General features: G+C 46.8%; 1 protein-coding gene and 1 pseudogene across 2 annotated transcripts in view; both read right to left on the bottom strand.

Moving 5' to 3' along the window:
• The window catches only part of Map6 (microtubule associated protein 6), a 90957-nt gene extending 74929 nt beyond the window's left edge, over nucleotides 1-16028 (bottom strand). The window contains exons 1-2 of one of the 2 annotated variants that reach the window (XM_045144963.1): nucleotides 14731-16028; nucleotides 13112-14388 (exon numbers count right to left, since the gene is read on the bottom strand). In XM_045144963.1, coding sequence (XP_045000898.1) covers nucleotides 13112-14388; nucleotides 14731-15381 — 1928 coding nt within the window. In that variant the 5' untranslated portion in view covers nucleotides 15382-16028. Of the gene's footprint in view, nucleotides 1-13111; nucleotides 14588-14730 lie in introns of those variants that run through there. The other variant, XM_045144962.1, reaches the window with a different exon arrangement.
• On the bottom strand, nucleotides 15841-25503 carry LOC123459486 (annotated as a pseudogene).
• Between the last annotated feature and the right edge of the window lie 1572 nt (nucleotides 25504-27075).

Raw genomic sequence — 27075 nt, 5'->3', positions numbered from 1 at the left:
GCCATCCTTCACCTGGATGACAGCTTCCTTCCTGGAGCCCGGGCTCCCATCCTCATCCTCCTTACCCCAATCCATCCTTACCCTGCTGACAACGTGGCAGTCATCTAAGGAAGGTATTAGTTTCTTTCTTTTAAACGTTTTTATAGACAATAAGGAAAAGTAGTATTTTCAGAGTCCCCTTGCCAGCACTTAGACTGACTTGTAAATTTTCATGTGTAAATACACGTCTGTTCATGCACAGATAAAGGAAGACATTTGATTCATCAGCTTCCCAGAATCTGACTCCAAAACTGTTAGGTACTATTTCCTTGCAGAAGCCAAAGGGTCATTAAGAATTTAGACAGAGTGTGGTGGCGCACATCTTTAATCCCAGTACTTGGGAGGCAGAGGTAGGAGGATCACCATGAATTCAAGGCCACCCTGAGACTACACAGTGAATTCCAGGTCAGCCTGGAAAAAAAAAAAAAAAAAGAATTTAGACAGATTCTGGCTGGGCATGGTGGCACATGCCTTTAATTCCAGCACTCTGGGAGGCCGAGGTAGGAAGATTGCTATGAGTTCGAGGCCAGCCTGAGACTGCATAGTGAATTCCAGGCCAGCCAGGGCTAAAGTTAGATTCTACTTCAAAAAGAAAAAAAGGGGCTTAAGGGATGGCTTAGCAGTTAAGGCACTTGCTTGCAAAGTGTAAGGACCCAGGTTCAATCCCCCAGGGCCCATGTAAGCCAGATGCACAAGGTGGCACATGTGTCTGGAGTTCATTTGCAGTGACTAGAGGCCCTGGCACACCCATATTCTTTCTCTCAAATAAATAAATAATAAAATATTTTAAAAAATAGAATTTAGACATATTCAAGTCAATATGATTTTTTTCAAAAGCAAAACAAATATAAAGGAGGCATATATGTGTATGTGTCATTTTAAGAGTACTAAGTTAAAAGCGAAGTAGTCACACATTCTTTAGATTTTCTTTGATCAAGTATAAGATAACAGAATCCCAAGATGTTATCTTCAGGCTAGCATTCTTTTAACTAATAAATTAAGGACATAAAAACAAAACAAGAACATAATTTCCTGCACAAGCAGCTAAACAAATTACTAAAGATCATCTTTTTTGTGTCTGGTTTTTCGAGGTAGGGTCTCATTCTAGCCCAGGCTGACCTAAAATTCACTATGGAGTCTCAGGGTGGCCTCGAACTCACAGCGATCCTTCTACTTCTGTCTCCCTCTGCTGGGATTAAAGGCATGGAGGGCAATTCTCTAATGTTATGGACAAAAGCATGCACACCAAGATGCATGGATTGTATCACAGCACAACAGTCTTGCATTGTGCTTTAAGGATAAAATCTTATCATTATGAATCACAGAAAACAAGAAGACCACTAAACTCAGAAAATAATAGCCTTCAGATGACTTGTTCTAAAAATAGAATTTGGCAGTGTAAAGCTGACATTTCCTTTTCTTAAAGGAAGTTTTGGTAAACAAAAACCTATGAATTTGGAAGCGAAGGGTTGTTTATATGTCTGCATGTAGTCAATTGCTCAAATGTTCGCCCAGTTTGGGCTTACAGGCTAATAAGCGACAATAACTACAAAATGCTGGATATCCGGGATAAAAAGAAAAGTAGAACAAGCAGGAATATCTGCCTTTCACATAATTAGAGTAATATTCAAGACAAAACTTGAGGTGGAAATATTTGTATACGTTTGCAAATAAAAATTTAAAAATCATGCTGGCAGTGGTGGCCCACGCCTTTAATCCCAGCACTCAGGAGGCAGAGGTAGGAGGATCGCTGTGAGTTCGAGGCCACCCTGAGAATACACAGTGAATTCCAGGTCAGCCTGGACTAGAGTGAGACCCTACCTAGAAAAAAAAAAAAAAAAAAAAACCATTAAAAATCTGAAGTACATTATTCTGTTCTCATTAAATTACTTCACAAACTGCTGACTAGCAAATGCTAAACTTGCCTGAATTTAAGGCAGCACAACAGAAACCCAAATCATTGCCTATTACTAATGTCTTTTCTTTTTTTACATTTTATTTATTTATTTGAGAGAGAGAAAGAGATAGATAGAAAAAGAATGGGTACACCAGGACCTCTAACCACTGACAACAAACTCCAGATGCATGCGCCACCTTGTGCATCAGGCTTATGAGGGTCCTGGGGAATTGAACCTGGTCCTTTGGCTTTGGAGGCAAGCATCTTAATGCTAAGCCATCTCTCCAGTCTTTTCTATTCTTTTCTGAGACAGGTTCTGATGTAACCCGGGCTAGCCTCAAGCTTGCTATGTAGCCAATAACCCTGGACAGAACTGATCCTCCTGCTTCTACCTCCCAAGCGCTGAGACGACAGGCCTGTGCCACCACACCACAGGGCTGCGGGTGCGGGCTGGGCACGCGAGGGCCAGGGCTCTAACAAGCTATAGCTTCAACTTTAAAATCATCAAATTCATATACATCCCATAACAGAAACAAAAGCAAGTGAGAAAGTAAATGGGTTAGGGCTAATCTTGGACAGTCAATTGTGCTACGAAGTAAATGACTAAATGATTGGATTTCAGTGCAGAATGAGGACGCTTCTGCTTAAGCGCCTGAGTTCAAGAAAATAACCCAATTCGGGCAACAACTGTGGCAAAGTGTAAGAAACTCTATCACCTTTAACTGTATAACCAGACCTATGTTTACCATAAATCACGCGTCATTTCCCGCAATACTTCCATACACTGAAAAAGAAAAGCCTCAAAAGGCTATTCAACCCTTCAAACATTTTCATTCCAAATCCCTCAATATTTGTAGCACTAAAATTCAAAGCACACTTTTCTTATAATCTCAAATATATTCAACTATTTAAACCCTTTTTCAGCTAATGTATTTACTTTCAAGCCCCCCTTTCATTATGCTTGAAACCTAATGGTACACCAGAGGCCTGTAGGGTCCTAAGCTCCACCCAGGAAGTAACGGTCAGCTGCAGCAGCGCTGAGACAAAGAACAGCAGAAAAGGGGGGAGGGGTGCTCACCTTTAATCCTAGCATTTAGGAGGCAGAGGTAGGAGGATCTCTGTGAGTTTGAGGCCAGCCTGAGACTACATAGTCAATTCCAGGTCAGCCTGGGCTAGAGGGAGACCCTACCTTGAAAGACAAAGAAAGGAAGAGAGAGAGAGAGACAGAAATGTACGTGAGGGCTCTAGCTTTTTGATAAGCACATGTCAACTACTGTGATGATGATTTTTATGTATATGTATGTGTGGTGGGCATGTGTGTGTATGCGTGTTCCATACGTGTGTATGCACTTGCACGTGTGGGTACACATATGTGTGTGAGTATGGAGGCCAGGGGATGGGTGTCCTACTTAAATGTTGTCCACCTTAAACTTTGAGACAGGGTCACTCACTGGACCTAGAGTTCACCCACTGGGCTAGTGGAGGTAGCCAGTGAACCCTAGGTCCTCCCTGTTCCCGCCTCCCCAGCGCTGAGATTCCAGGCATGCACCACCATGCCTGGGCTTTTACCTGAGTCTGGCTCTCATGATTATCTAGCAAGCGCTTTACCCACTCGGTCCCTGTGATGAAAACTCCTAACAGTGAAATTAGCTTCTGTAGGGAACATCCAGACAACTATTGTTTTTGCATGTTCAAGCCCATCCTGAAGTTACCTTCATTCAGCAAGAATTGGAGGCTCACCTGTCTGGCAGTTCATGAAGCCAGGGCTACATTAGAGGCAGTACACCTAACAAAATGCACAGTCTCCATATCTCTCCCTCAGTTTTCTGCCCTCCCCTGTCATTCCCCATCTTCCTCATAGACAGAAAGTTTTATAGGAGAGTATCACCAGAGATTTAAGGAACAGCCTTCCTTATGCAAATTCTTCTAACCAACTTAAAAGAAGGGGAAATCTACTCATCTAACTTTACAACCTTGATCTCAAGGCCAATATAAACAAGGAAACAATGTAGACAAATTTCCCTCAAAAATATGAAGCCCAACATTTAAAATAGAAAATAGTATGCCAATTCAAAACATAAACACACACACACACACACACACACACACACACACGTTTATCCTAGGGTTGTAAATATGGCTCATACCAGCAAGAAATCTATGAACACCCATACAATCACTTCAGTTGACATAGAAAAATTATTCAACAGAATTCAACAGCCATCCACACTTTTAGAAATGTCTAGCAAAGTAGAAAAAGAGAAGTTCCCTAACCTGCTCTCCTAGAAACAGAGCAAACCTCATACCAATAAACTTTAGAAACATTCCCCAAACACAGATGTCTGTTGTCACATACTATGCCAAACTACACTGGATGCTGTAAGCAATGCAGCAACATAACAAAAACAAGACATGTAAATACTGCAAAGCAAGACAACAAATTACTATGTGCTGAAAGTATACATTATCTCCACAGACAGTTTGCCTGTAGTCAAAACTAACTAGACAGCATGCAAGGTTTCTGAATATAAGATTCACTTATAAAAATAAATACATCTGAGTAAAAATAAATTAGAAAGTTCAATCAAATAAGCCCTTCACAAAAAGGATAATAACTAAAAGATAGCTCAGAACAAAAGAAGAGAATGGGGCTGGAGAGATGGCTTAGCAGTTAAGGCGTTTGCCTGCAAAGCCAAAGGATCCTGGTTTGATTCTCCAGGACCCATATAGGCCAGATGCAAAAGAGGGCGCACACATCTGGAGTTCATTTGCAGTGACTGAAGGCCCATTCTCTCTCTCTCAAATGAATAAAATATATTTTTTAAAGAAGAGATTGTGGCCAGGTGTGGTGGTGCATGCCTTTAATCCCAGCACTCGGGAGGCAGAGGTTGGAGGATCACTGTGAGTTCAAGGCCATCCTGAGACTACACAGTGAGTTCCAGGTCAGCCTGGGCTAGAGTGACACTCTACCTCACAAAACCAAAAAAAAAGAAAAAGAAAAAGTGAATGTGGCATTCACTGGAACTAATGAAATAGAACAAAGAGCCCAGACAGGATAGCCGAGCATATGTGACCTTTATATGCTGGGGGAGACATTATAAATTGGTGGGGGTGGGGGGCTGGAGAGATGGCTTAGTGGTTAAAGTGCTTTCCTGCAAAGCCAAAGGATCCCAGTTTGATTCTCCAGGGCCCACATAAGCCAGATGTACAAGGGGGTACATGCATCTATAGTTCGTCTGCAGTGGCTGGAGGCCCTGATGGGTCCATTCTCTCTCTCTGTCTCAAATAAATAGATCAATAAGTATTTTAAAAATTAGTTGGGAAAGGGTAAACCTTAAAGAGGGGTATGGGATACATGACTTTTCATATGAAGCGGGGATTTGACCTATCTCATTCTACGCATTAAGATAAAATCTAGTTAGGCTATTATAGACTTAACTCTTAAAAATTATATATAATTGGGGCTGGAGAGATGGCTCAGCAGTTCAAGGTGTTTGTCTGCAAAGCCTGAAAGCCTTTTGAAAGCCTGCCAGGCTGGGTTCGATTCCCCACCCACATAAAGCCAGATGCACAAAGTAGTGCATGTATCCGGAGTTCATCTGCAGTGACTAGAGGCCTGGCACACTCACACTCTCTCTCTGCTGCCTGCCTCTTTCTGTTTCTCTCAAATATGTAAAAATATTTAAAAACATCATATGTGATTATTTTATATGTGATTTTTTTTGAGGGGGAAAGTTCAAGGTAGGGTCTTGCTCTAGCCCAGGCTGACCTAGAATTCACTCTGTATTCTCAGGGTGGCCTCAAACTCATGGCAATCCTCCTACTTCTGCCTCCCGAGTGCTGGGATTAAAGGAGTGCACCACCATGCCCAGCTTTATATGTGATTTTTTTTTTTTTTAGTTTTTTGAGATAGGGTCTCACTCTTGCTCAGGCTGACCTGGAATTCACTATGTAGTCTCAGGGTGGCCTCGAACTCATGGCAATCTTCTACCTCTGCCTCCCAAGTGCTGGGATTCAAGGCATGTGCCACCACGCCCGGCCTACATGTGATTTTTTAAAAATAATATTTTATTATTTATTTGACAGAGAAAGAGGAAGGAACATAAACAACTTGAAAGGAAAACCTTAAATCTAACTTTAGCTAGTTGTTTATGTTCTTCACATATATTTTATTATTTTCTTCCATATAAATCACATAAAATGTTGGAGGGATGGCTTAGTGGCTAAGGCATTTGCCTGAAAAGCTAAAGGACCCAGGTTCAATTCCCCAGGACCCACGTTAGTCAGATGCACAAGGGGGCACATGTGTCGGTCATAACCTAGGTTGCCCATTATAATCACCTGAGAGCAGCACACGATGGCACACGCATCTGGAGTTTGTTTGCAGTGGCTGGAGGCCACGGTGTGCAATCCTCCCCACTGCACTCTCTCTCTCAAATAAATAAATAATTCCTTTAAAAAAGAATCCTATAGAGACGATGGTCATAGACTCCAGAGAGAAGCTCCCACTAGTCTTTGATCAAAAAGAGTAGAAAAGCTGGGCGTGGTGGCACACGCCTTCAATCTCAACTCTTGGAAGGCAGAGGCAGGAGGATTGCCATGAGTTCGAGGCCACCCTGAGACAACATAGTGAATTCTAGGTCAGCCTGGGCTAGAGTGAGACCCTACCTCGAAAACAAAACAAACAAACAAAAAAAGAGTAGCCACACCCACCAAGATGTCTCTTAATTATTTTTACCCCTTTAATCCAGGCTGTTCTCACTCTTAGTTGGAGAATCTGTTTTCTCTCTTACAGAAGGCAGCGAAAATTTGACAGAGCCAAAATCCATCAGCATGGCAAGAAAACATGGCTGACGCCCCATCGCCTCCTGCACATCAGCCAGGGTCCAGGTGACGCCACAGAGGAAAGGGTGAGCGGTCTCGTGTGAGCCTGACAGCCTGGGCCAGGGAGGCGGCGAAAGGCACTAAGGACCCCAAAATGCACCAAGGCAGAAATCCAGAAATCGCTGAGAACTTAGCACTACAGAAGACTTGCGACACATCCCGCGAGCTTCAGGGAACGTTGTGGAAGAAGGGCGGAAGGGCTCTCAGAGCCGCAGGGTGGGAAGGACTAGCAGAGGCATTCATTACCCGCCCTCCACAGTGACTGACTGCTGCATTCGTGACCCATAATATGAGGGGAATGGAAAGAACACATGATGTGTCCACACAACAAAGTTTCCAATTAATAAAAAGAAAATGAGAAAAGGGAAGCTTTAAAACATTCAGATGGAAGCCGGGTGTGGTGGCACATGCCTTTAATTCCAACACTCGGGAGGCAGAGGTAGGACAGTACATAGTGAATTCCAGGTCAGCTCTGGGCTAGAGCAAGATGAGATCCTACCTCAAAAAAAAAAAAAAAAAAAAAAATCAGATAGGGCTGGAGAGATGGCTTAGTGGTTAAGGCACTTACCTGTGAAGCCTAAAGACTCAGGTTCAATTCCTTACAACCCATGTAAGCCAGATGCACAAAGTAGCACATGTGTCTTGAATTCATTTCCAGTGGCTAGAGGCCCTGGCACACCCATTCCCATTCTCTCTCTCTTTGTCTCTGCCTTTTTCAAATAAATAAATAAAAAGAAAGTACTTTAAAAAAAACAACACTCAGATGTCCAGGCTACATGCCAGACCTACTGCATCAGAGTTTCTGGGTAGAGCACCTATGCATCAGCATTTCTTAAAATTCTGCTGTGCCCCAGGGTTGAGGCCCCTACCCTGGACTGTGGGGCTCTCTGCCTTTCCCTAGGTGAATATTTTCTTCCAGTAAAATCTGGTAGGATTCAGACTTTATCCCAATTTTTTTATTTATATTTTCTTTTTTTTTGGTTTTTTGAGGTAGGGTCTCACTCTGGTCCAGGCTGACCTGGAATTAACTCTGTAGTCTCAAGGTGGCCTTGAACTCACGGCGATCCTCCTACCTCTGCCTCCCGAGTGCTGGGATTAAGGGCGTGCGCCACCACGCCCGGCTTATCCCAGTTTTTTTAGAAACAAAAAAAAAAAGACAAGGGGGCTAAGGTAATAGCTCAGTGAGTAAAGTGTTTGTCTTGCAAAGCTGAGGACTTGCATTTGACCTCCAGTACCCACATAAATGCTGGGCACAGTGTCACATGCATGTAACCCTGGCACTACAGAGGCAGAGCCAGGCAGGCCCCTGGGGCTCCCTGGCCCGTGAGACTAGCCTAGTAAGTGAGCTCCAGTGCAATGAGTGACTGATTCAGTATAAAAGAGGTGCGTGTTGTTCCTGAGAAAAGACCTCTGGCTCCACACGAATGTGCACATGCATACACAAGTGCACACGTGAACATGTACATGCAGAAGAAAAGAAGTCGTGACTTCCTTATGCAGGATTAGAACTCACTCATTTGGTACCCCACTGGCATAGCAGGGCTTGGTGGTCATTTTGTATGATAAATTCAACTAAGAAACTTAATGAAACAAAACTAATTGAAACAACTCAACACATAATTGAATAAAATTTTCACCATGCCCTAAAAAACTGCACAGCACCAGGTACAATATTGGGCTGTGGGACATACGAAAATGGACAAAACACCACCCTTCTCTTCAAGTGTTCATGATCTGAGAAGATACGGGAGGGCGTATTTGAGAAGTAAGCAAACGGGAAAAAGAGTTCACACAGTAATCTGAGACTTGAAAAAAATTAATCCTGAGTGGCAGAACCTAAGAAGGTGGGGTTGGAGATTCAGTATCTGAGGCTGGCGAGGTATTTGGGGAATTAGGTAATCAGGGAGGAGGGCAGTTGGAGCATGGGGCACTTCTGCATAGCACACGCCAAGTCAGAGAAGCCTCCCTTAACCTTCATGCAAGACCGGAAGGCAGACATCACAGGCACTTTTTTCTTTCTGACTTCTTTGTTATTGCTCTCATTTTTCAAGTATTTTGCCTCTGGTTTATTAATTCAACCTCCCAGTGCCTCAGCTGGTTTAATCTAGAAGTTTCCTATTAGCATTTCTACAGGGAGCACCTGCCACCCCATCTATCCCTATTAACTGATGGCCAGGGCAATGGGGTTGACGGGGAAGGGAATTTGAATCCCCTGCTTGTGACTCATCTATTTTCTAATTGAGAATGCTAGGTCCAAAAGTCATAAATGGCTTCCTAGTAAAACCCTCCTTAACATTAAAAATGGCAATAAAGACATGCTTCTCACTTTATTATATCATCTACATAAGATGAGAACATTAAAAATTAATCATCTTCACGATTATGAATCACTCCAAAGACACCACGGATATTACCTGAATACAAAGATCTCAGACTACTATGGATGGGGTATGAATCAGATAGACTGCTAAACAGGGAAGATTTCTCAAAACCATAATGTCCCAAGATATGTAATGTTATCTACTGACTATATTAGCATATATATGATTCTGCATGGTGAACATATACTCTATGTTATAAACCAATATATTAAGATGATGGATTATGTGTCTTTTCTCTATTAAAGCAAACTGCTCACACTGCTGTCATGTGATGGATGTCACTTATAAAGCTCATGAGGAACCAGTCACCATGATGTAAGCACGCCATGATTTATGTGGGGTGGCAGAAGAAAAGGTTCTGTAAATCAAATTACCATTGAAATGGAGACTTACTTGGTTTCTATGGTGATGTAAGGCCCTTCTACAGTAGACATGGGGCATACTTAAGTTCAAGAGACATCCAGACAGAAAGGAAAAGAATGTCAGACAATAGGAAATGAAAATCAACATTCTAGATAGAGTCTATACTTTCTACTTTCCCCCTCTAGTGTATTTAATTTATGGAATATATTATTTCTTCCTTTCTACTTTTACCCAAAGTGCATTTCTCTATTATTGGTTAATTTTCATTCTGGAACAAAAAGTAATATTAAATTTCATATTAAATTTTGTCATGCATTCAAATTGTTCATTAAAGACATTTATGTCTCTTAGCAACACTCGCTTCATTCTGCTCAGACAGCAGAAGGGCACTGATAGCCCAAAGTCATCTGTAAAACTGAATTTTATAGACCCAATTAAAAAAATTAAGATGCTTGAAGATTTTTTTTTTCTTGATATTTGTCAGAGGTCTGATGGCTGCTAAAAGTGGTCACTCTGACCAGCCACCAGAGAATCATTTCCCCTATCCAGCCTAACCATTTCCAATATGCGTGTAATCTGAACTGTGGAGCACTGCATGCTTATTGCATAGTGAAGCCTTTGTTTCAGAGGGGAAAACTATAGGGAACAAAGGTCCAAATCAGAATTTGGAGTGAGGCGACATCTGTCCTCACCCCCTGACTATGGCACATCATCCATAAACAAAGCAGGTCCTGCAGCTTGTAAACTGAGGAGGGCCACCCAAGGGGGTTTGAGAACCTGGGCCTTCTGGATTGGCACCAACTGTAGGAAGGTAGGAAGCATGCTCTGCCTAGTGGTGAAAGGCTCCACCTACCACAGGACGGCAGGAAGGGAGTAAGAAGAAGCCGCCAGGGCTCTGGTGTTGGGCCAGCCTTCGGCTTCTCAGAGAGGGCAGGAGGGCTGTGCAAACAAGGAAACCAGGGCAGAACAGACAGCTCTATCTTTGGGTCTACTTATTTATTTTATTATTATTATTTTATTTATTACTATTATTATTATTTTGGTTTTTCAAGGTAGGGTCTTGATCTAGCTCAGGCTGACCTGGAATTCGCTCTGCAGTCTCTGGGTGGCCTTGAACTCAGTGATCCTCCTACCTCTGCCTTCAGAGTACTGGGATTAAACACATGCGCCACCACACCCATCTTTAAATAATATATAGTTTTTGGTTTTTCGAGGTAGGGTCTCAAGGTAGCCCAGATTGACCTAGAATTCACCATGTAGTCTCAGGCTGGTCTTGAACTCATAACAATCCTCCTACCTGTGCTTCCCAAGGGGCTGAGATTAATGGCGTTTGCCACGACACCCAGCTAAATATTTTATTCATTTATTTGCAAGCAGAGAGAAACAGAAGAGACAGAGAGAGAAAGAGAATGGGCGTGCCAGGGCCTCCGGCGCGGCAAACAAACTTTAGATGTATGTGGCATTTTGTGCATCTGGCTTTACATGGGTACTGGGCAATCAAACCGAGTGATTAGTCTTTGCAAGTAAATGCCTTAACCACTGAGCAATCTCTCTAACCCCTATCTTTGTGTTTTTATGCCACTTGCTTATTTGCTTTTATTTTTTTCTTTGGTCCTCCTTTGCTTGCACTAAAAAAAAAATCAAAATCCCACCTTCCCCTTGGAGGTCCAAGGGAAGAATCTGGGTCCTCACTCCACCCAAAGCTTTAAAAAGAAGCAATGCGTGGCTTCTAGCAGAGGGGTGGACTTAGGATACCAAGCAGCCAAGAAAGAGAGAGAGAGAAAGAATGAATCAGCAAGACATGAAAGACTGGGCTAGGGACCTGATTTTGTCTTTTGTTTTGTTTTGTTTTGGAAGTAAGCAATTCTCCCACCTCTGAGTGCTGGGATTAAAGGCGAGCGCCACCATGCCTGGCTATGATTTTATCTTAACAAGACAGAATTTCTGGAGCCAGGCGTGGTGGCACACGCCTTTAAACCCAGCACTCAGGGGGCAGAGGTAGGAGGATCCACTGTGAGTTCGAGGCCACCCTGAGACTACATAGTGAATTCCAGGTCAGGCTGAGCTAGAGTGAGACCCTACCTTGGAAAGAGAGAGAGAGAGAGTGGGGGGGGGGGGGGGAGGGAGAGAGAATTTCTGCATATGCTAGTCTTTCTACAGCACATGAAGGACTATGCTTGTCACAGTCACTGGAGAAGAACATCAGTCTGATTCGAGGCCACATGTGGAGTCTTGGTAGAGGATATTAACTCTTTAGTCCTCCCTATCACACTCTCCTGCAGGAAGAAGGCAACTAACTGGCAGTGGCATTGATGAAGTACCCCATCTACCGCATCCGAACACCATTGGTTCAATTACACCTCATGCACATCTGCTCCCTCAGAGCCCCAAGCCCAGTGTTGCACATCTGTCAGCTAACTGGTGCTGGATGAAGCTCAAGGGTGGGCCTGAAAACTAACCCTTCAGAAATGTGCACTGACTCATCCAGAGGGGTGAGAAGGCTGGCTGGAAGGACCCCAGGCTCCATCCAGCATAGGGAGACTTCTGGATGCTGGCGAGGGGTCAAGTGGGAGATGTTTTCATGCTCAAAAGCATTCATTTACAAAAGATGTGACTGTGCAAAAGAGGGTGTTCTGTGTGCTGAGCATGTAAGGCACACGTCTAGAGAAAGGAAGTGCACGGAGAAAGAAAGGAAGCACCTCAACAGGATTCTGAGAAGGCTGGAGGCGTCCAGGACGCAGAAGTCAGAATCATGAAATGTATGTAGGAGGCCAGAATGGAAACAGAATGAATTATTGGACTGGGCATGTCCAATTCTCCTGAGTCATCTCATCAGGGTGCTTGTCACATAGTAGGTATTAAAAATACACTGAACGTTTAGCTTTAAATCAGTACATGTGTGAACAATCCTAAAAGATATCCATTATCATTTAAAAATTTATCTGCACACACATTTGTGTGTGTGAGTGTGGGTAAGCGTGTGTGTGTGTATGGGTGCACGAGTCTCTTGCCTCTGCAAATCAGCACCAAACACTTGTGCCACTTTCTGCATCTGCTTACATGGGTGGCTTGGGAACTGAATCCCAAGCAGGCAGGTTTTGGGAAACCTAAACGAATGGAGTGGTTCCAGAGAGCTGTTCAGGCAGAGAGGGAGGGAGTGGGAGAGAAGTGAAATGGACTAGGGATGAGGTCACTTGGAAAGCCAAGGTGGGGTGAGCTAGGAGGCAACATCGAGGCTAAGGTAGAGGTGAGCTGTGTGGGACAGGAGGGAAGCACAGGCCAACTAGACATGACGGGGCCTCTGTTGGGTGGGCAGGGCTCTGAGCTGGGCAGTGAGAAGGAAATGGGGACTGGGGTGGTAAAGAGGAAGCTGGATTATTAATACCAACGACTTTCCCAACAGACAGGCCAGAAAAGAATCCCCGTTGGGAGGGTGACTGAGATATGGCTAGAGAGGTGTGGAGCAGGGGAGGAGGAGAGAACAAGCTCTGGGCAGTCCTCGGCAGCGGGGAAGGGGAGCCAGCAGGAGCTGCGGCGCTCAGCTCACCTGTAGGAGCTGCTCATTGCACTCGTCACCTCCTCACGGATTTGTCGGTTGAGGGCATCTGCCACTGTGCGCCCCTTGCCAGCCTCCTGGGCATGGGTTACGGGCCCAGCCCTCCTGCGGGTGTCACGCACGTCTGCACCGGAGGGTTTTCCAGCTGCAGAGCCACCTTCCTTGGACTGGGCGGGAGGCAGCAATGATTCATCCTCCTCTTCCTCCTCTTCCGCAAACTGCACAACCCAGGACGGCCCGGCCTTCCTGCGGGTGTCACCCGCGTCTGCACCGGAGGGCTTTCCCGCCGCAGGGCCACCTTCCTGGAACTGGAACTGGGCCGGTGGCAGCGGTGATTCGTCATGCCCTTCGGTACGGTGTACCATCCAGGAGGGCCCGGCCTTCCTGCGGGTGTCACCCGCGTCTGAACCGGAGGGCTTTCCCGCCGCAGGGCCACCTTCCTGGAACTGGGACTGGGCCGGTGGCAGCGGTGATTCGTCATGCCCTTCGGTACGGTGTACCATCCAGGATGGCCCGGCCTTCCTGCGGGTGTCACCCGCGTCTGAACCGGAGGGCTTTCCCGCCGCAGGGCCACCTTCCTGGAACTGGGACTGGGTTGGTGGCAGCGGTGATTCGTCATGCCCTTCGGTACGGTGCACCATCCAGGAGGGCCCCGCCTTTCTCCGGGTGTCATGCACGTCTGCACCGGAGGGCTTTCCCGCCGCAGGGCCACCTTCCTGGAACTGGGACTGGGCCGGTGGCAGCGGGGATTCGTCATGCCCTTCGGTACGGTGCACCATCCAGGAGGGCCCCGCCTTTCTCCGGGTGTCATGCACGTCTGCACCGGAGGGCTTTCCCGCCGCAGGGCCACCTTCCTCGAACTGGGACTGGGCCGGTGGCAGCGGTGATTCGTCATGCCCTTCGGTACGGTGCACCATCCAGGAGGGCCCCGCCTTTCTCCGGGTGTCATGCACGTCTGCACCGGAGGGTTTTCCCGCTGCAGGGCCACCTTCCTGGAACTGGGACTGGGCTGGTGGCAGCGGTGATTCGTCATGCCCTTCGGTACGGTGCACCATCCAGGAGGGCCCCGCCTTTCTCCGGGTGTCATGCACATCTGCACCCGAAGGCTTTCCCGCCGCAGGGCCACCTTCCTGGAACTGGGACTGGGCCGGTGGCAGCGGGGATTCGTCATGCCCTTCGGTACGGTGCACCATCCAGGAGGGCCCGGCCTTCCGGCGGGTGTCGCGCTCGTCAGCACCGGAGGGCTTTCCCGCCGCAGGGCCACCTTCCTCGGCCTGGGCCTGGGGCGGTGGCAGCAGCGACTCGTCGTCCTCTTCCGTAGGCTGCACCATCCAGGAGGGGCCGGCCTTCTTGCGGGAGTCACGCTCGTCCGCTCCCGCGGGTTTCCCAGCTGCAGGTTCACCTTCCTCGGCCTGGGCCTGGGGCGGTGGCAGCAGCGATTCGTCGTCCTCTTCCGTAGGCTGCACCATCCAGGAGGGCCCGGCCTTCTTGCGGGCGCCGCGCTCGTCGGCTCCGGACGCCTTGGCCCCGGCTGGGCCGCCAGCTCCGGCTTGGGGCTGGGCGGAGGCGGCCTTGGGCAGCGGCTCGGGTCCCTCGGAGCGGCGCACCACGCCGGCGGGGCCGGCCTTCCTGCGCGCGTCGCGCTCCGGCTCCCGGGTCTCCGTGGTGCTCGGCATGGGCCAACGCTCCTGGCTCTGCGGCCGGCGCCTGGGCGCCCGGAGGACGGGCGCGGTAGCCTGAGGGGTCGCGGAGAGCTGCACGGGCTTGGGGATCCAGGGATGGTCCCCGCGACGCGGCAGCGGCCAGGCACGGAAGTCCTTCTGGTACTGGGTCTCTCGCTCGAAGGGCGCGTCGGACGGCTGGTACTCGCTCCGCGGGCGGCAGCTGGGCTCCGGCCTCTTCACTTTCCAGGCGCGGTAATCCTGTCGCATCACAGAGTCCGCGGGGCCGGAAGCGGAAGCGGAGGTCCCGCCCAGGCCCGGCCCGACCCGGCTAGGGGCGGTTGCAGCCTCGCGTTCGCCTCTGGGGCCCGGCGCAGATCCCGTTGCCCGGGCAACTGCATCCAACTCGCCACCTTGCGCCGGCTGCGCGTCTACGGCTAGGGCGCGCGCCGTGGGGGGCGCTAGCGCGGGCGGGGCGCCCGGGTGCTCGGTGGCCTCCGAGTACTTGGTGAAAACCAGCGGCACCGCGATGTCCGCCTTGTCCAGCTGGTTCCAGAAGCGGGCGATGCAGCAGGCCCGCGTGATGCACGGCCATGCCATGATGCTAGATGCAAAGGTGGTCCTTCTTTAGGCCGTGTCTGGACCAGTTAATGTATATCCCACCGCTTCCCCTCCACCCCCTCTCTAACACGCGATCAGCCTGCTACCTCCCCCCCCCCTTTTTTTTTTCCTCCAAGAACACCCGGCGTGGGGGGTGGGGGTGGGATTGGGGAGGGAAGGTATGGCTGAGATGAAGTCTGTAATGTCCCTCGATTACCGGCTGCAAACGTCTTCCGGGGCGCAGCTGCTGTGGCCGCGTACGGAGGAATCCTGGAATCCCAGGCCTAGGGCGTTCGCGCGCCCCTCTCCCTGAGGCTGCGGTGTCGCGCAGACCCCAGCCGAAGGAGGAGACGCGAGGCAAGGTGGCTGCAGGTTTAAGCCATGGCGCAGAGGAAAGGCTGGGCGGGATCAGCTGACAGACTGTCCTTCCTATCGTCGTCCGGTCGCTGCCGGGCCACCTTAGCAGTGCTTGCAAGCGGTCACCTCCAAGGGAGACTGCTGCCTCCGCCGAAGGCCCCGACGATGTTGCTGCAGCCACTGCCGCCGCCGACTCTGCTGCAGAGAGGCGGCCCCACCCTTTCTCCTCCGGCTCAGCAAGGAGGGGGGTGGGAGGAGATCCAGAAAGGATGCTGAGAGAAAGCGCGCTGCAGGAGGAAAAAAAAAAAAAATCACCTGCTGTCGTCAGCGCCGGCTGCTGGGAGCTTGGCCTTTCTTTCCCCGCCTCTCTCTGCTGTGGCGGCTCCTCCTTCCTCTGTTCCCAGGCAACAGCAGATCTGGGGCCTTGGTGTAGTGGGTTCAAGGCCTCAAGCTCCTGATTGATGACTTGCTGTCTTTGAGCTGGTAGCTTCGCCTACAAAATCCTGAGGCTCCTTTTCTATAAAGTAGTGCCAATCATTGAAGAGTAGAGCGTCTAAGTAAAACAAACAAACAAACAAAAAAAATGAAGGAAACCTTTAGTGAAATGTCTGTCCCAGAATAGATGCTTTTAAAGAAAGGGAGCTGCAAGCAGACATTAGACTACATTTGCATCCAATGCTGGGGGCTCCTGATCCTATCACTGGCTGTCTGTGTACAGGCCTTGCTTAGATGTATGGGAACAAGAGGCCCAGGGCTAATGGTGTTTAGGGAATCTTTGGGAATCAATGTCTTCAACTCTTCCAGAAGCCACCCAGTGTCTCTTCAGCCCAGAGGCCACACGGGGAGAGAGGCAGGGTAAAGGTTCTGGAAAAGTGGTAGAGATGCCCGCCTTAAATCCCAGCACTCAGGAGTATCACTATGAGTTCGAGGCCAGCCTGGAGCTATGAGTTCCAGGTCAACCTGGACTGCAGTGAGACCCTACCTCGAAAAAGAAGAAGAAGGAGAAGGAGAAGAAAATTCTGGAAAGGGACCTAGGTGGGAAATAAAAGGTTGAGTGAAGGACAGTTTTGTAGGAAAGGATAGGACTTTCCCTCCAGGGGCTTTCTCTAATGTTTGTGCCTTCCTTTATACCTTGGAGATAGAAAAAGATTTGGTGGCTGGAGAGATGGCTTACCTGTTAGAGCCTTTGCCTGAGAAGCCTAAGGACCCCGGTTTAATTCTCCAGGACTCATGTAAGCCAGATGCACCAGGGGGTGCATGCGTCTGGAGTTCCTTTGCAGTGGCTGGAGGCCCTGGCGTGCCCATTCTCTCTCTCCCTCCCTCCCTTGCTCCTTCCCTCTCTGTCTCTAATAAATAAATAAAAATAAAAAGTTTTTTTTTTTAAAAAAAGGGCTGGAGAGATGGCTTAGCGGTTAAGCACTTGCCTGTGAAGCCTAAGGACCCCGGTTCGAGGCTCGGTTCCCCAGGACCCACGCTAGCCAGATGCACAAGAGCGCACACCCGCCTGGAGTTCATTTGCAGTGGCTGGAGGCCCTGGTGTGCCCATTCTCTCTTTCTCTCTCTGTCTGTCACTCTCAAATAAATAAAAATAAACAAAAATTTTTTGTTTTAAGGTTACAAAAAGAAAAAGATTTTGGGGGCTGGAGGGATTCAAACTCAGGCTTCTGCGGTCTCTGTATGGCCATGGACAAAGGGCAGCTTTCTATTAATTTCCCCTCAGGGTGGTGTGGCTTCTGAAAACTACAATGACATAATGCAACTGAACGTGTTAGCTGCAGCATCTGGCAAGTAACAATGGCTCCATCAATGTCAACAGCCGCTATTAGTATTCAAAACGCCCCCACAAAAGTGGATAGAGCTTCCCACATAAGCCTCTGAAAAGACTTGGCCAGAAGACCTGCGGCTTCTCCAAGAACCTGGTGAGGTGTCTGTCCTTCATGTCTGTCGGCCTGAGTGTGGGCTGTACTCTGATCCCTCTCTAGCGACACCTCCTGGCCTTCGCAACAACTTTCTCCCCTCACACAGGCAGGTTTTAACAACAGTTGAGCCAAGGCACTGCTGGTGTTACTAAGGAAGGAAGTCATTTATGTGTTGAGATTGAAATCTGATTATAAGACAGCCTTTTTCTTAAAAAAAAAAAGAAAGAAAAATCCCTTAGAATCAAACAGGATGAGCATTCAGCACTAATTAGTTAATTATCTGTTGAACTTCCTTGTATTTGAGTCTTTGCCTCTTGATTTGATTTGAATTCCATAAGCGAAATGATGTCTGGCATTGTTTTCCAGAAACCAGGAGAGATTGTGTGTGTGTGTGTGTGTGTGTGTGTGTGTGTGTGTGTGTCCGACCCAGAGCCTTGATGCTGCAAATGAACACCAGATGTATGCACCACTTTTTGTGTCTGGCTTACATAGGCAATTTGGGACTTTAACCTGGGCCTGCAGGTTTTGCAAGCAAGCGCCTTTTCACCTCTGAGCCATCTTCCCAGCACCAGGAGAAACATTTCTATAAGCAACACGATTTGGCCTCACACTTTCTCCTGTCGACCTGCGGGACTCTCTGGATCGGCTCCTGTCTTTCTAAGGAGAATTCCCAAAGGTAAGAAGGAAGACTGAAAGTTGACAGGTGGGGTGCTTATTCTGAGCCATGGAGGTGTCATCCTTGTTTCCTCTGGGGTGGGTGCTCTCCTGATGCCCACTCTGTGCTTCAGGCAGTATGGGGCACCAACTGCAGAACTAGGGGGCAGATGATAAGTAAATAATGGGCAAACAGCAAGCTTAGCTTAAAAGGTGGGCAGGAGGGGTGTTTTGGTTTTTGTTTTTACTTTTTGGTTTTTCACAGTAGAGTCTCACTCTAGCCCAGGCTAACCTAGAATTTACTCTGTAGTCTCAGGGTGGCCTCGAACTCTAGGTGATCCTCCTACATCTGCCTTCTGAGTGCTAGAATTAAAGGCATGTGCCACCAGGCCACTTTAGGTTGAATTTTTCTTTCTTTCTTTCTTTCTTTCTTTCTTTCTTTCTTTCTTTCTTTCTTTCTTTCTTTCTATATCTTTTTCTCTCTATCTCTATCTGCCTCTTTCTCTCAAATAAATAAATAAAATTAAATTAAATAACTGGGCTGGAGAGATGTCTTAGAAGTTAAGCACTTGCCTGTGAAGCCTAAGAACCCCGGTTTGAGGCTCGATTCCCCAGTATCCCTGTTAGCCAGATTCACAAGGTAGTGCAGACATCTGGAGTTCATTTGCAGTGGCTGGAGGCCCTGGTGCACCCATTTCTCTCCCTCTCTCTCTCCCTCTCTCTCTCTCTCTCTCTCTACCTCTTTCTCTCTGTGTCTGTCACTCTCAAATAAATAAATAAATGAACAAAAATTAAAATAAAATAACTAATAGCTTAGGCAAATGATCCACATTGAACAAATTAGAAGAAACTTTAGGTTGAAACTATCTTAAAAAGCTACTTTCAGGCTGGAGAGATCTGGCTTAGTGGTTAAGAGCTTGCCTGTGACACCTAAGGACCCCTGTTCGAGGCTCGATTCCCTAGTACTCACGTAAGCCAGATGCACAGGTGGTGCATGTATCTGGAGTTAGTTTCCAGTGGCTGGAGGACCTGATACACCCTTTCTCTCCTTCTTTTTCTCCCTCTTTGTCTGTCACTCTCAAATAAATAAATAAAAATAAACAAAAATTTTTATAAGCCACATTCTCTCTTTTTTTGCTAGAATTGCTAAAATGAGAGGCCCATGAGATTATTACTGACCATATGGTTATTATCATTAGTAGTTGTTTTTTCAGTCCCTGGGGTGAGAGTGGGGGAGACTGCCTATGGCCGGAGCAAATGCAGAAAACGTCAGGAAAGGACATTCTGGTGATGGCTGTACCCAAAGATCTGTTCTTCCCTTTCGTAGCAGCAAAAGCACCCACATTTTAGCTGGGTGCTTAGTCCCCCACCAGGAACTGCACTTCCCAATATCCCTTGTAACAAAAAACAACCGCATCACTCCCAAGTCACTTCCTTAAAACGTGACTTTTGTTCGACTTTGTCTTCCTGATCAGAGTGTAGAGTGTGGACCTGGTGACAGTGATAATCATTTGGATGGTTATGAAAGTTTCTAAGACTACCGACGACCTGAGTTTGGGTCCTCAGTACCCATGGGACATGCCTGCAGTCCCAGCACCGGGGAGAGAGAGACGAGAGGATTTCTGGAGCCTGCTGGCTAGCTGGTCTAGTGAATCAGTGAGCTCTAGTTTCAATTCAAGAGCCTGTCTCCAAAAAATAAGGTAGAAAGCAACTAAGAAAGATGTCCAAAGTCAACCTCTGACCTCCACATGAACACACACACACACACACGCCTATGTATAGACACACACATACACCTCTACTTACATACATGCAAATATATCCCACACACATCTGGTTATAGACACACGTATACACACCCACCTACTTACAGACACGCACTAACACCATACATGCATGCACACACATGCACACACACTCACAACACATGAAGAGTACAGTATGATGGTGTAGTTAGTCTGCTTCAGGTTGCTGGGATGAACCTCCAGATCAGATGCAGTTTATAGGAGGAAGGGTTTATTGAAGCTTACAGGTCCAGGGGAAATATCACAACCATCATCATAAACAAGAACACTCCAGGAATAGCAGAACTTAGACTGCTTCTCTGCATACCTTAGACTGGAATTCTAGATTCACCCCCAAACACACATCAGGGCTGGACCTTAGGATCCACCCACAGTGACACTTCTTCCAGGCAGGCAGCTGGAAATCCAAGAAGCTTTAACAAAACTGAATCTACTGGGAGACATCCCTTCAAACTACCACAGATGGTAATGAGGGGGAAAAAATAAAGGGGAAATCATCACTATAAAACATCAGCAAACAATTCAGAGTGACACAAAAAGACAGTTGCTGGGACTGGACAGATGGCTCAGCAATTAAAGCACTTGCCTGTAAAGTATGAGGGTCCAGGTTTGATTCCCCAGTACCCACATAAAGCCAAATGCACAAAGTAGCACATGCGTCTGGAGTTCATTTGCAGTGGCTAAAGGCCCTAGTATGCCCATTTTTTTCTCTCTCTCTGATTGCAAATAAATAAGTGACATATATACATATATACATACACACACGTATATATACATATATACATACATATATATACATATATACATACATACATACATATATGTGTGTGTGTGTGTGTGTGTGTGTGTGTGTGTGTGTAATTGCCAACATTTGTCATGTTTATCCTAGGTGTAAGCACCGGCTCATAGCCAGAAACCTGTGGAGGGAGCACTCCATGCAGCAAGTTAAAGGGAAACAGTGTGAGTCCTCTCAAATAGACATATTTAGAAAAGCATGATCAAGTCAAACATCCAATAATCAAGTCTTTTTTTTTTAAAGCATTTATTTTAAATTATTTATTTATTTATTTATTTGAGAGCGACAGACACAGGGAGAAAGACAGATAGAGGGAGAGAGAGAGAATGGGCACGCCAGGGCTTCCAGCCTCTGCAAACGAACTCCAGACGCGTGCGCCCCCTTGTGCATCTGGCTAACGTGGGACCTGGGGAACCGAGCCTCGAACCGGGGTCCTTAGGCTTCACAGGCAAGCGCTTAACTGCTAAGCCATCTCTCCAGCCCCAATAATCAAGTCTTAAAGCATCCTTATAAATCAGAACTTTCCTGATAGGTCAAAGGCACTGGTCATGAACAGTGTGCTTCATCACGAGATGCGAGATGCCATCCCTCTATCCTATGTCTACAACGAGGGCCGAGTGGTCCCAGTCACAAGGCTGGGAAGAAAGGTTCAGTCTTGAGCTATGAGAGCCTCCGAGGAGGGTCCTCAGTGCTTTTCGCTATGGAGGGCCACCACAATGGGAATGTTTGCAGGAACAAGGGCAGCTTTGAATCCTAGAACCAGGGGCAAAGAATGATGAAATCTTAGAATCATAAAATATTCATTTGGAATCCTAGAATCTCAGAATCATGGAATGGCACAGTCTTAGAATCATAGAATAAATGGATATCACAAATCTTAGAAGCTGCAAACCACTTATCCACGTTTGTGCACATGCACACACACGCGCCCCCTTTCTCTCTCCTTCCCTCACTCTCTCTCTGCCTTGGTTGTTGCTGGAGGCTGTTACTCATTACATGCCTGTGTCCTCCCCAAACTCATATGATAAAACTCTAACCCTACGGGGAGGACATTGGAGAAGGTGTAGAAGTTATGAAGATAGACTTCCCGTGATAGGACAGATGTTCCTATTCTTATAAGAGAAGGAGGCCTGGGCCATGTGAGATACAGTGACAAGGCAGGACATGAGCCATCACCAGTCACGGGATCTGTCAGCCCTTGGATCATGGACTTTTGAGGCTCTGGAACTGTGAGATATAAACATTTGCTCTTTAAACCACCCTGTCTATGGTATTCTTGTATGGTAGTCTAAACAGATGAAGACACACAATAAAAACATCCTTCCTTTTATTGAGCCCAATTAAGAATTATTTTAATTTCCATCTTTCCTTGAGACCACATAATAGTATCTTAGAGGCATTTTAAAAATAATTTTTTTAAAATAACATATTTACTTATTTGAGAAAGAGAGAGAGAGAGAGAGAGAGAGAGAGAGAATGGGTGTGCCAGGGCCTCCAGCCACTGCAAACAAACTCCAGACACATTTGCCACCATGTGCATCTGGCCTACCTGGGTATAAAGGAATTGAACCTGGGTTCTTATGCTTTGCAGGCAAGCACCTTAACCACTGAGCAATCTCTGTATCCCTTAGAGGCATATTTTCAGCTATTTTTGTTTGTTATTTATTTATTTATGAGAAAGACAGCAAGAGCGAGAGAACAAATGAGAGAAGGAGAGAGAAAGGGTGCTCCAGGGCCTCTAGCCACTGCAAAGGAACTCCAAACGCATGTGCATCTGGCTCACATGGCTTCTGGGGAATCAAACTTGTATCTTGAGGCTTTGCAGGCAAGTTCCTTATCTATTAGTCATCTCTCCAGCCCAGAGGTAAACTTTAAAACAGCTATTACATCCCAAGATTTCTAACTAAATACCCCCAATGCTTCCATGTTATCATAATTTCCAAATCTTACACCAAACAGTATGGCTTGACTCTCTAGCTCTCTTGTTACTCATCAAGTTTTCATCTACTAGTTTTAACAACTCTTAGTGGCTCTTGCCTGACACAATTATTGCTATAGTGTTTGCCCAATAGTGACTCTCTAACTCCATCACTCCATCTACATTTACTAGTTAGGATCTTTGCTTTGCCAGTATGGATTCATGAATGCTTTTTAAGTATACTTATTTATTTATTTGAGAGTGACAGACAGAGAAAGAGGCGGATAGAGATAGATAGAGAATGGGCGCACCAGGGCCTCCAGCCATTGCAAACAAACTCCAGACGCGTGCGCCAGCCTGTGCATCTGGCTAACGTGGGAATCGCGCCTCGAACTGGGGTCCTTAGGCTTCACAGGCAAGCGCTTAACTGCTAAGCCATCTCTCCAGCCCATGAATGCTTTTTAAAAGTGAGTCTAATATATTACTCTCACTTTTTGACACTCATGTTGTTCATTTTCCCCAGTGGGAGTTCCTAGGAATGGCTCTGAGGCTTCCTTCAATAAACCTCAACCTACTCCCTGCCTTCCTTCCTCCAATGTTGCCACCATGTGGAAGGAAGCATGGATGCATGTTTCTGTACTTTTCTTAAATATACATGAACCTTTAATAAGTATGCATAATTGGTGTGTAAAACATTTTCTTTTTTCTGAATGGCACCATCCTTCAAGAAGCCCTTGCAATGTGCCTTTTCCACTCATCAATAAGCATTTAAGGGGTATCCACCCTGGTACATCCATATCTAGCTAGGCGGTATCAACTACTCTGTAGTTGTGTAGTTGTGTGATAAACACAAACACACTAGGCTTCACTGCCTAATGATGGGAGCACAGTATGAGAAATGTGTTGAGATATGATTTCGTTGTTCTGAAAACGTCATAGTGAACTTGCAGGAACCTGTATATGATATACCCTGCTGAGGATCAGTTAGATTTAAAAAATCTGTTTGTTTGGGCTGGAGAGATGGCTTAGCGGTTAAGTGCTTGCCTGTGAAGCCTAAGGATCCTGGTTCAAGGCTTGATTCCTCAGGACCTACGTTAGACAGATGCACAAGGGGGCACACGCGTCTGGAGTTCATTTGCAGTGGCTGGAGGCCCTGGTGCGCCCATTCTCTCCCTCCCCCTCCCTTTCTCTCTCTCTCTCTGCCTCTTTCTCTGTCTGTCACTCTCAAATAAAAAAATAAAAATGAACCAAAAAAAAATCTTTTAACTTATTTGTATATGTGCATATGTGTGTGTGTGTGTGTGTGTGTGTGTGTGTGTGTGTGTATGCCAGGACCTCTTGTCCCTGCAAACAAATACCAGACAAGGGGCTGGAGAGATCTCTCGGTAGCTAAAGACTTGCTTACAAAGTCTATCATCCCAGGTTCGATTCCCCAGTGCTTTACATAAGCCAGATGCACAAAGTGGTGCATGTACCTGGAGTCTGTTAGCAGCAGGGTCCTAGCTAACATAGGATGACCTTGAACTTTTGATCCTGCTGCCTCTATCCACTGAGTGCCCGGGTTTCAAGTGCACCACCACACCCAGCTGTGGTGCTGGGAATCAAGCCCAGGGCTTTGTGCATGCTATACCAGGACTCCACCAACTGAGCCACATCCCAGCCCCGTGAGAACAGTTCTCTAGAGCTGTTAATCCAGGAATTAAATTTCTGGGTCACAGGATGCACGACTTTTTGAATATATGAGGAGCAAGTCCCCTCCCCCACACGCAAGGTTGGTTGTTTTTTTTTTTACTTTTTTTTTAACCAAATATAGTCCCACTTGTGATGTGTAAGTTTCTACTTTTCAATATTCTCACCAATATCTGTTATTACCTGACTTTATACCTTTGTCAGTCAAATGGGTGTGAAATGTCATGGGAATTTAAATTTGAATTGTAGTGAGATTGAACATCTTTGCATACACTGATTGCTTAGTTTTGCCTGTTCATATCCTTGGCCTATTAAGTTGTTTAACTTTAAAAAAAAAATTTGTTGTTATTTTTATTTATTTATTTGAGAGCAACAGAGAGAGAAAGAGGCAGATAGAGAGAGGGAGAGAGTATGGGCGCGCCAGGGCCTCCAGCCACTGCAAACAGATTCCAGGCGCATGCGCCCCCTTGTGCATCTGGTTAACGTGGGTCCTGGGGAGTTGAGCCTCGAACCGAGGCCCTTAGGCTTCACAGGCAAGCGCTTAACTGCTAAGCCATCTCTCCAACCCTTTTTTTAAACTGTTATAACTTTATTTTTACACCCAAGAAGTTGGTTCTCATCCACGTTGACAGTCTAGATTTTTTAATGTAGTAGCAGGGACATAGGTCACCAACGTATAAAGCTGGTTTGGGGAATCTTCACCCTCATTCCATTTCCTGGACAACCGCACACGGATACCATGCAGGACATCCCTTATTCCCTTGGCCCAGCAGCTTTGTTGAGCCTGGCATCAATGTGCATATCTGGAGTCCCCTTCTCCTTCATGGCAAACTTCTGGATCTCTTTGAGGGCCCCAGGGGCCCGCTTCTTGAAGCCCACTCCATGGGTGCGCTTGTGAACGTTGATGGTGTCCTCTGGAGTCACCACCTCGTTGATGGCAGAACGGCCCTTCTCGCCACCCTTCCTAGCGGGAGCCATTCTGCCCGGCCCAGGTTGGAAAACCAAGGTGTTTAACCTTTTTTTTTTTGTTGTTGTTGTTATTTTTATTTATTTATTTGAGAATGACATAGAGAGAGAGAGAAAGAGTCAGATAGAGAGAGGGAGAGAATGGGCGCGCCAGGGCCACCAGCCACTGCAAACGAACTCCAGACATGTGTGCCCCTTGGCAATCTGGCTAACGTGGGTCCTGGGGAATCGAGCCTCGAACCGGGGTCCTTAGGCTTCACAGGCAAGTGCTTAACCGCTAAGCCATCTCTCCAGCCAAAGGTGTTTAACTTCTAAATATTATTTTAGAACAGTTCTTTAAATGTCCTGCATTTTAATCACTCCTAGCATGTACACATTGCCAATATTATCTCCCAGGTTGTTTTCAACCTCACTATGTAGCTGAAACTGGCTTTGAGTTCCTGATCCTTCTGCATCCACCACCTGAGTTATGGGATTACAAGCGGGGGTCATAACCATGCTCAGCTTGGTTGCTTTACTTTTTATTTTGTTTATTTTAATTTAGTTCTGAGAGCGACAGAGAGAAAGAGGGAGAGAGAGAGAGAGAGGGAAAGAGAATGGGTGTGCCAGGGCCTCCAGCCACTGCACACAAACTCCGTGTGCCCCCTCCTGTATCTGGCTAACGTGGGTCCTGGGGGGTCCTGGGCAATCGAGCTTCGAACCAGGGTCCTTAGGCTTCACAGGCAAGTGCTTAACCGCTAAGCCATCTATTCAGCCCTCGGTGGCTTTTTTGTTTGTTTGTTTGAGGTAGGGTTTCCCTATAGCCCAGGCTGAACCCGGAATTCACTATGTAGTCTCAGGGTAGCCTCGAACCCACGGTGATCTTCCTACCTCTGCCTCCCTAGTGCTGGGAATAAGGCGTGCACCACCACACCGGACTCTGTGGCTTAACTTCTAGCCCTGTTTAGAACATCTTCTGCGTGGAGAAGCTTTTAATGTTAATGAGGCCACACCTATTAATCTATTACTCTGTGGGTTTCACTTTTGCCTCTCTAAAAGATGTTCCCTATGCTGATATCTAACATGTTCTTCTATGGCTTTTTCTTTAAATGTCTGTCTATTGCTGGTTGAGGCAGTATAGTAGGTCTTCCTTCTTTCTTACTTAGTTATTTAGGTAGTTCAGGTCAATAGTGTGCTGACTGTTCCTTATAGCCCAAGGTGGTCAGGTCGCCTGGGGTTTGCCCACTAAGAAATATGTAAAAGACCAGTAGGGATCTCTGAAGCTTTTTGTTGTTGTTTTGTTTTGGTTTTCGAGGTAGGGTCTCGCTCTAGCCCAGGCTGACCTGGAATTCACTGTGTAGTGTCAGGCTGGCCTTGAACTCTCAACAGTCCTCCTACCTCTGTCTCTCAAGTGATGGGATTAAAGGCATGTGCCACCACACTGGACTATATTAACTTTCTGAATATAAGTATGCTCCCTTCTACCTTCTTTCCTCAATCTATTTCATCTCTGAAAACTGGACATGGGCTAGAAATCAATCTTTCTCTTTGGGTAGCTGGTTTCCAGTACTCCGTAAAACTGAGCATGGTGGTGTATACCTGTATTCCTCC

This window comes from Jaculus jaculus, chromosome 3 (assembly GCF_020740685.1).
Source record: "Jaculus jaculus isolate mJacJac1 chromosome 3, mJacJac1.mat.Y.cur, whole genome shotgun sequence".
NCBI classification, from domain to species: domain Eukaryota; kingdom Metazoa; phylum Chordata; class Mammalia; order Rodentia; family Dipodidae; genus Jaculus; species Jaculus jaculus.
The sequence above is the reverse complement of the archived record's forward strand: the minus strand, read 5'-3'. Positions and strand labels throughout refer to the sequence as shown.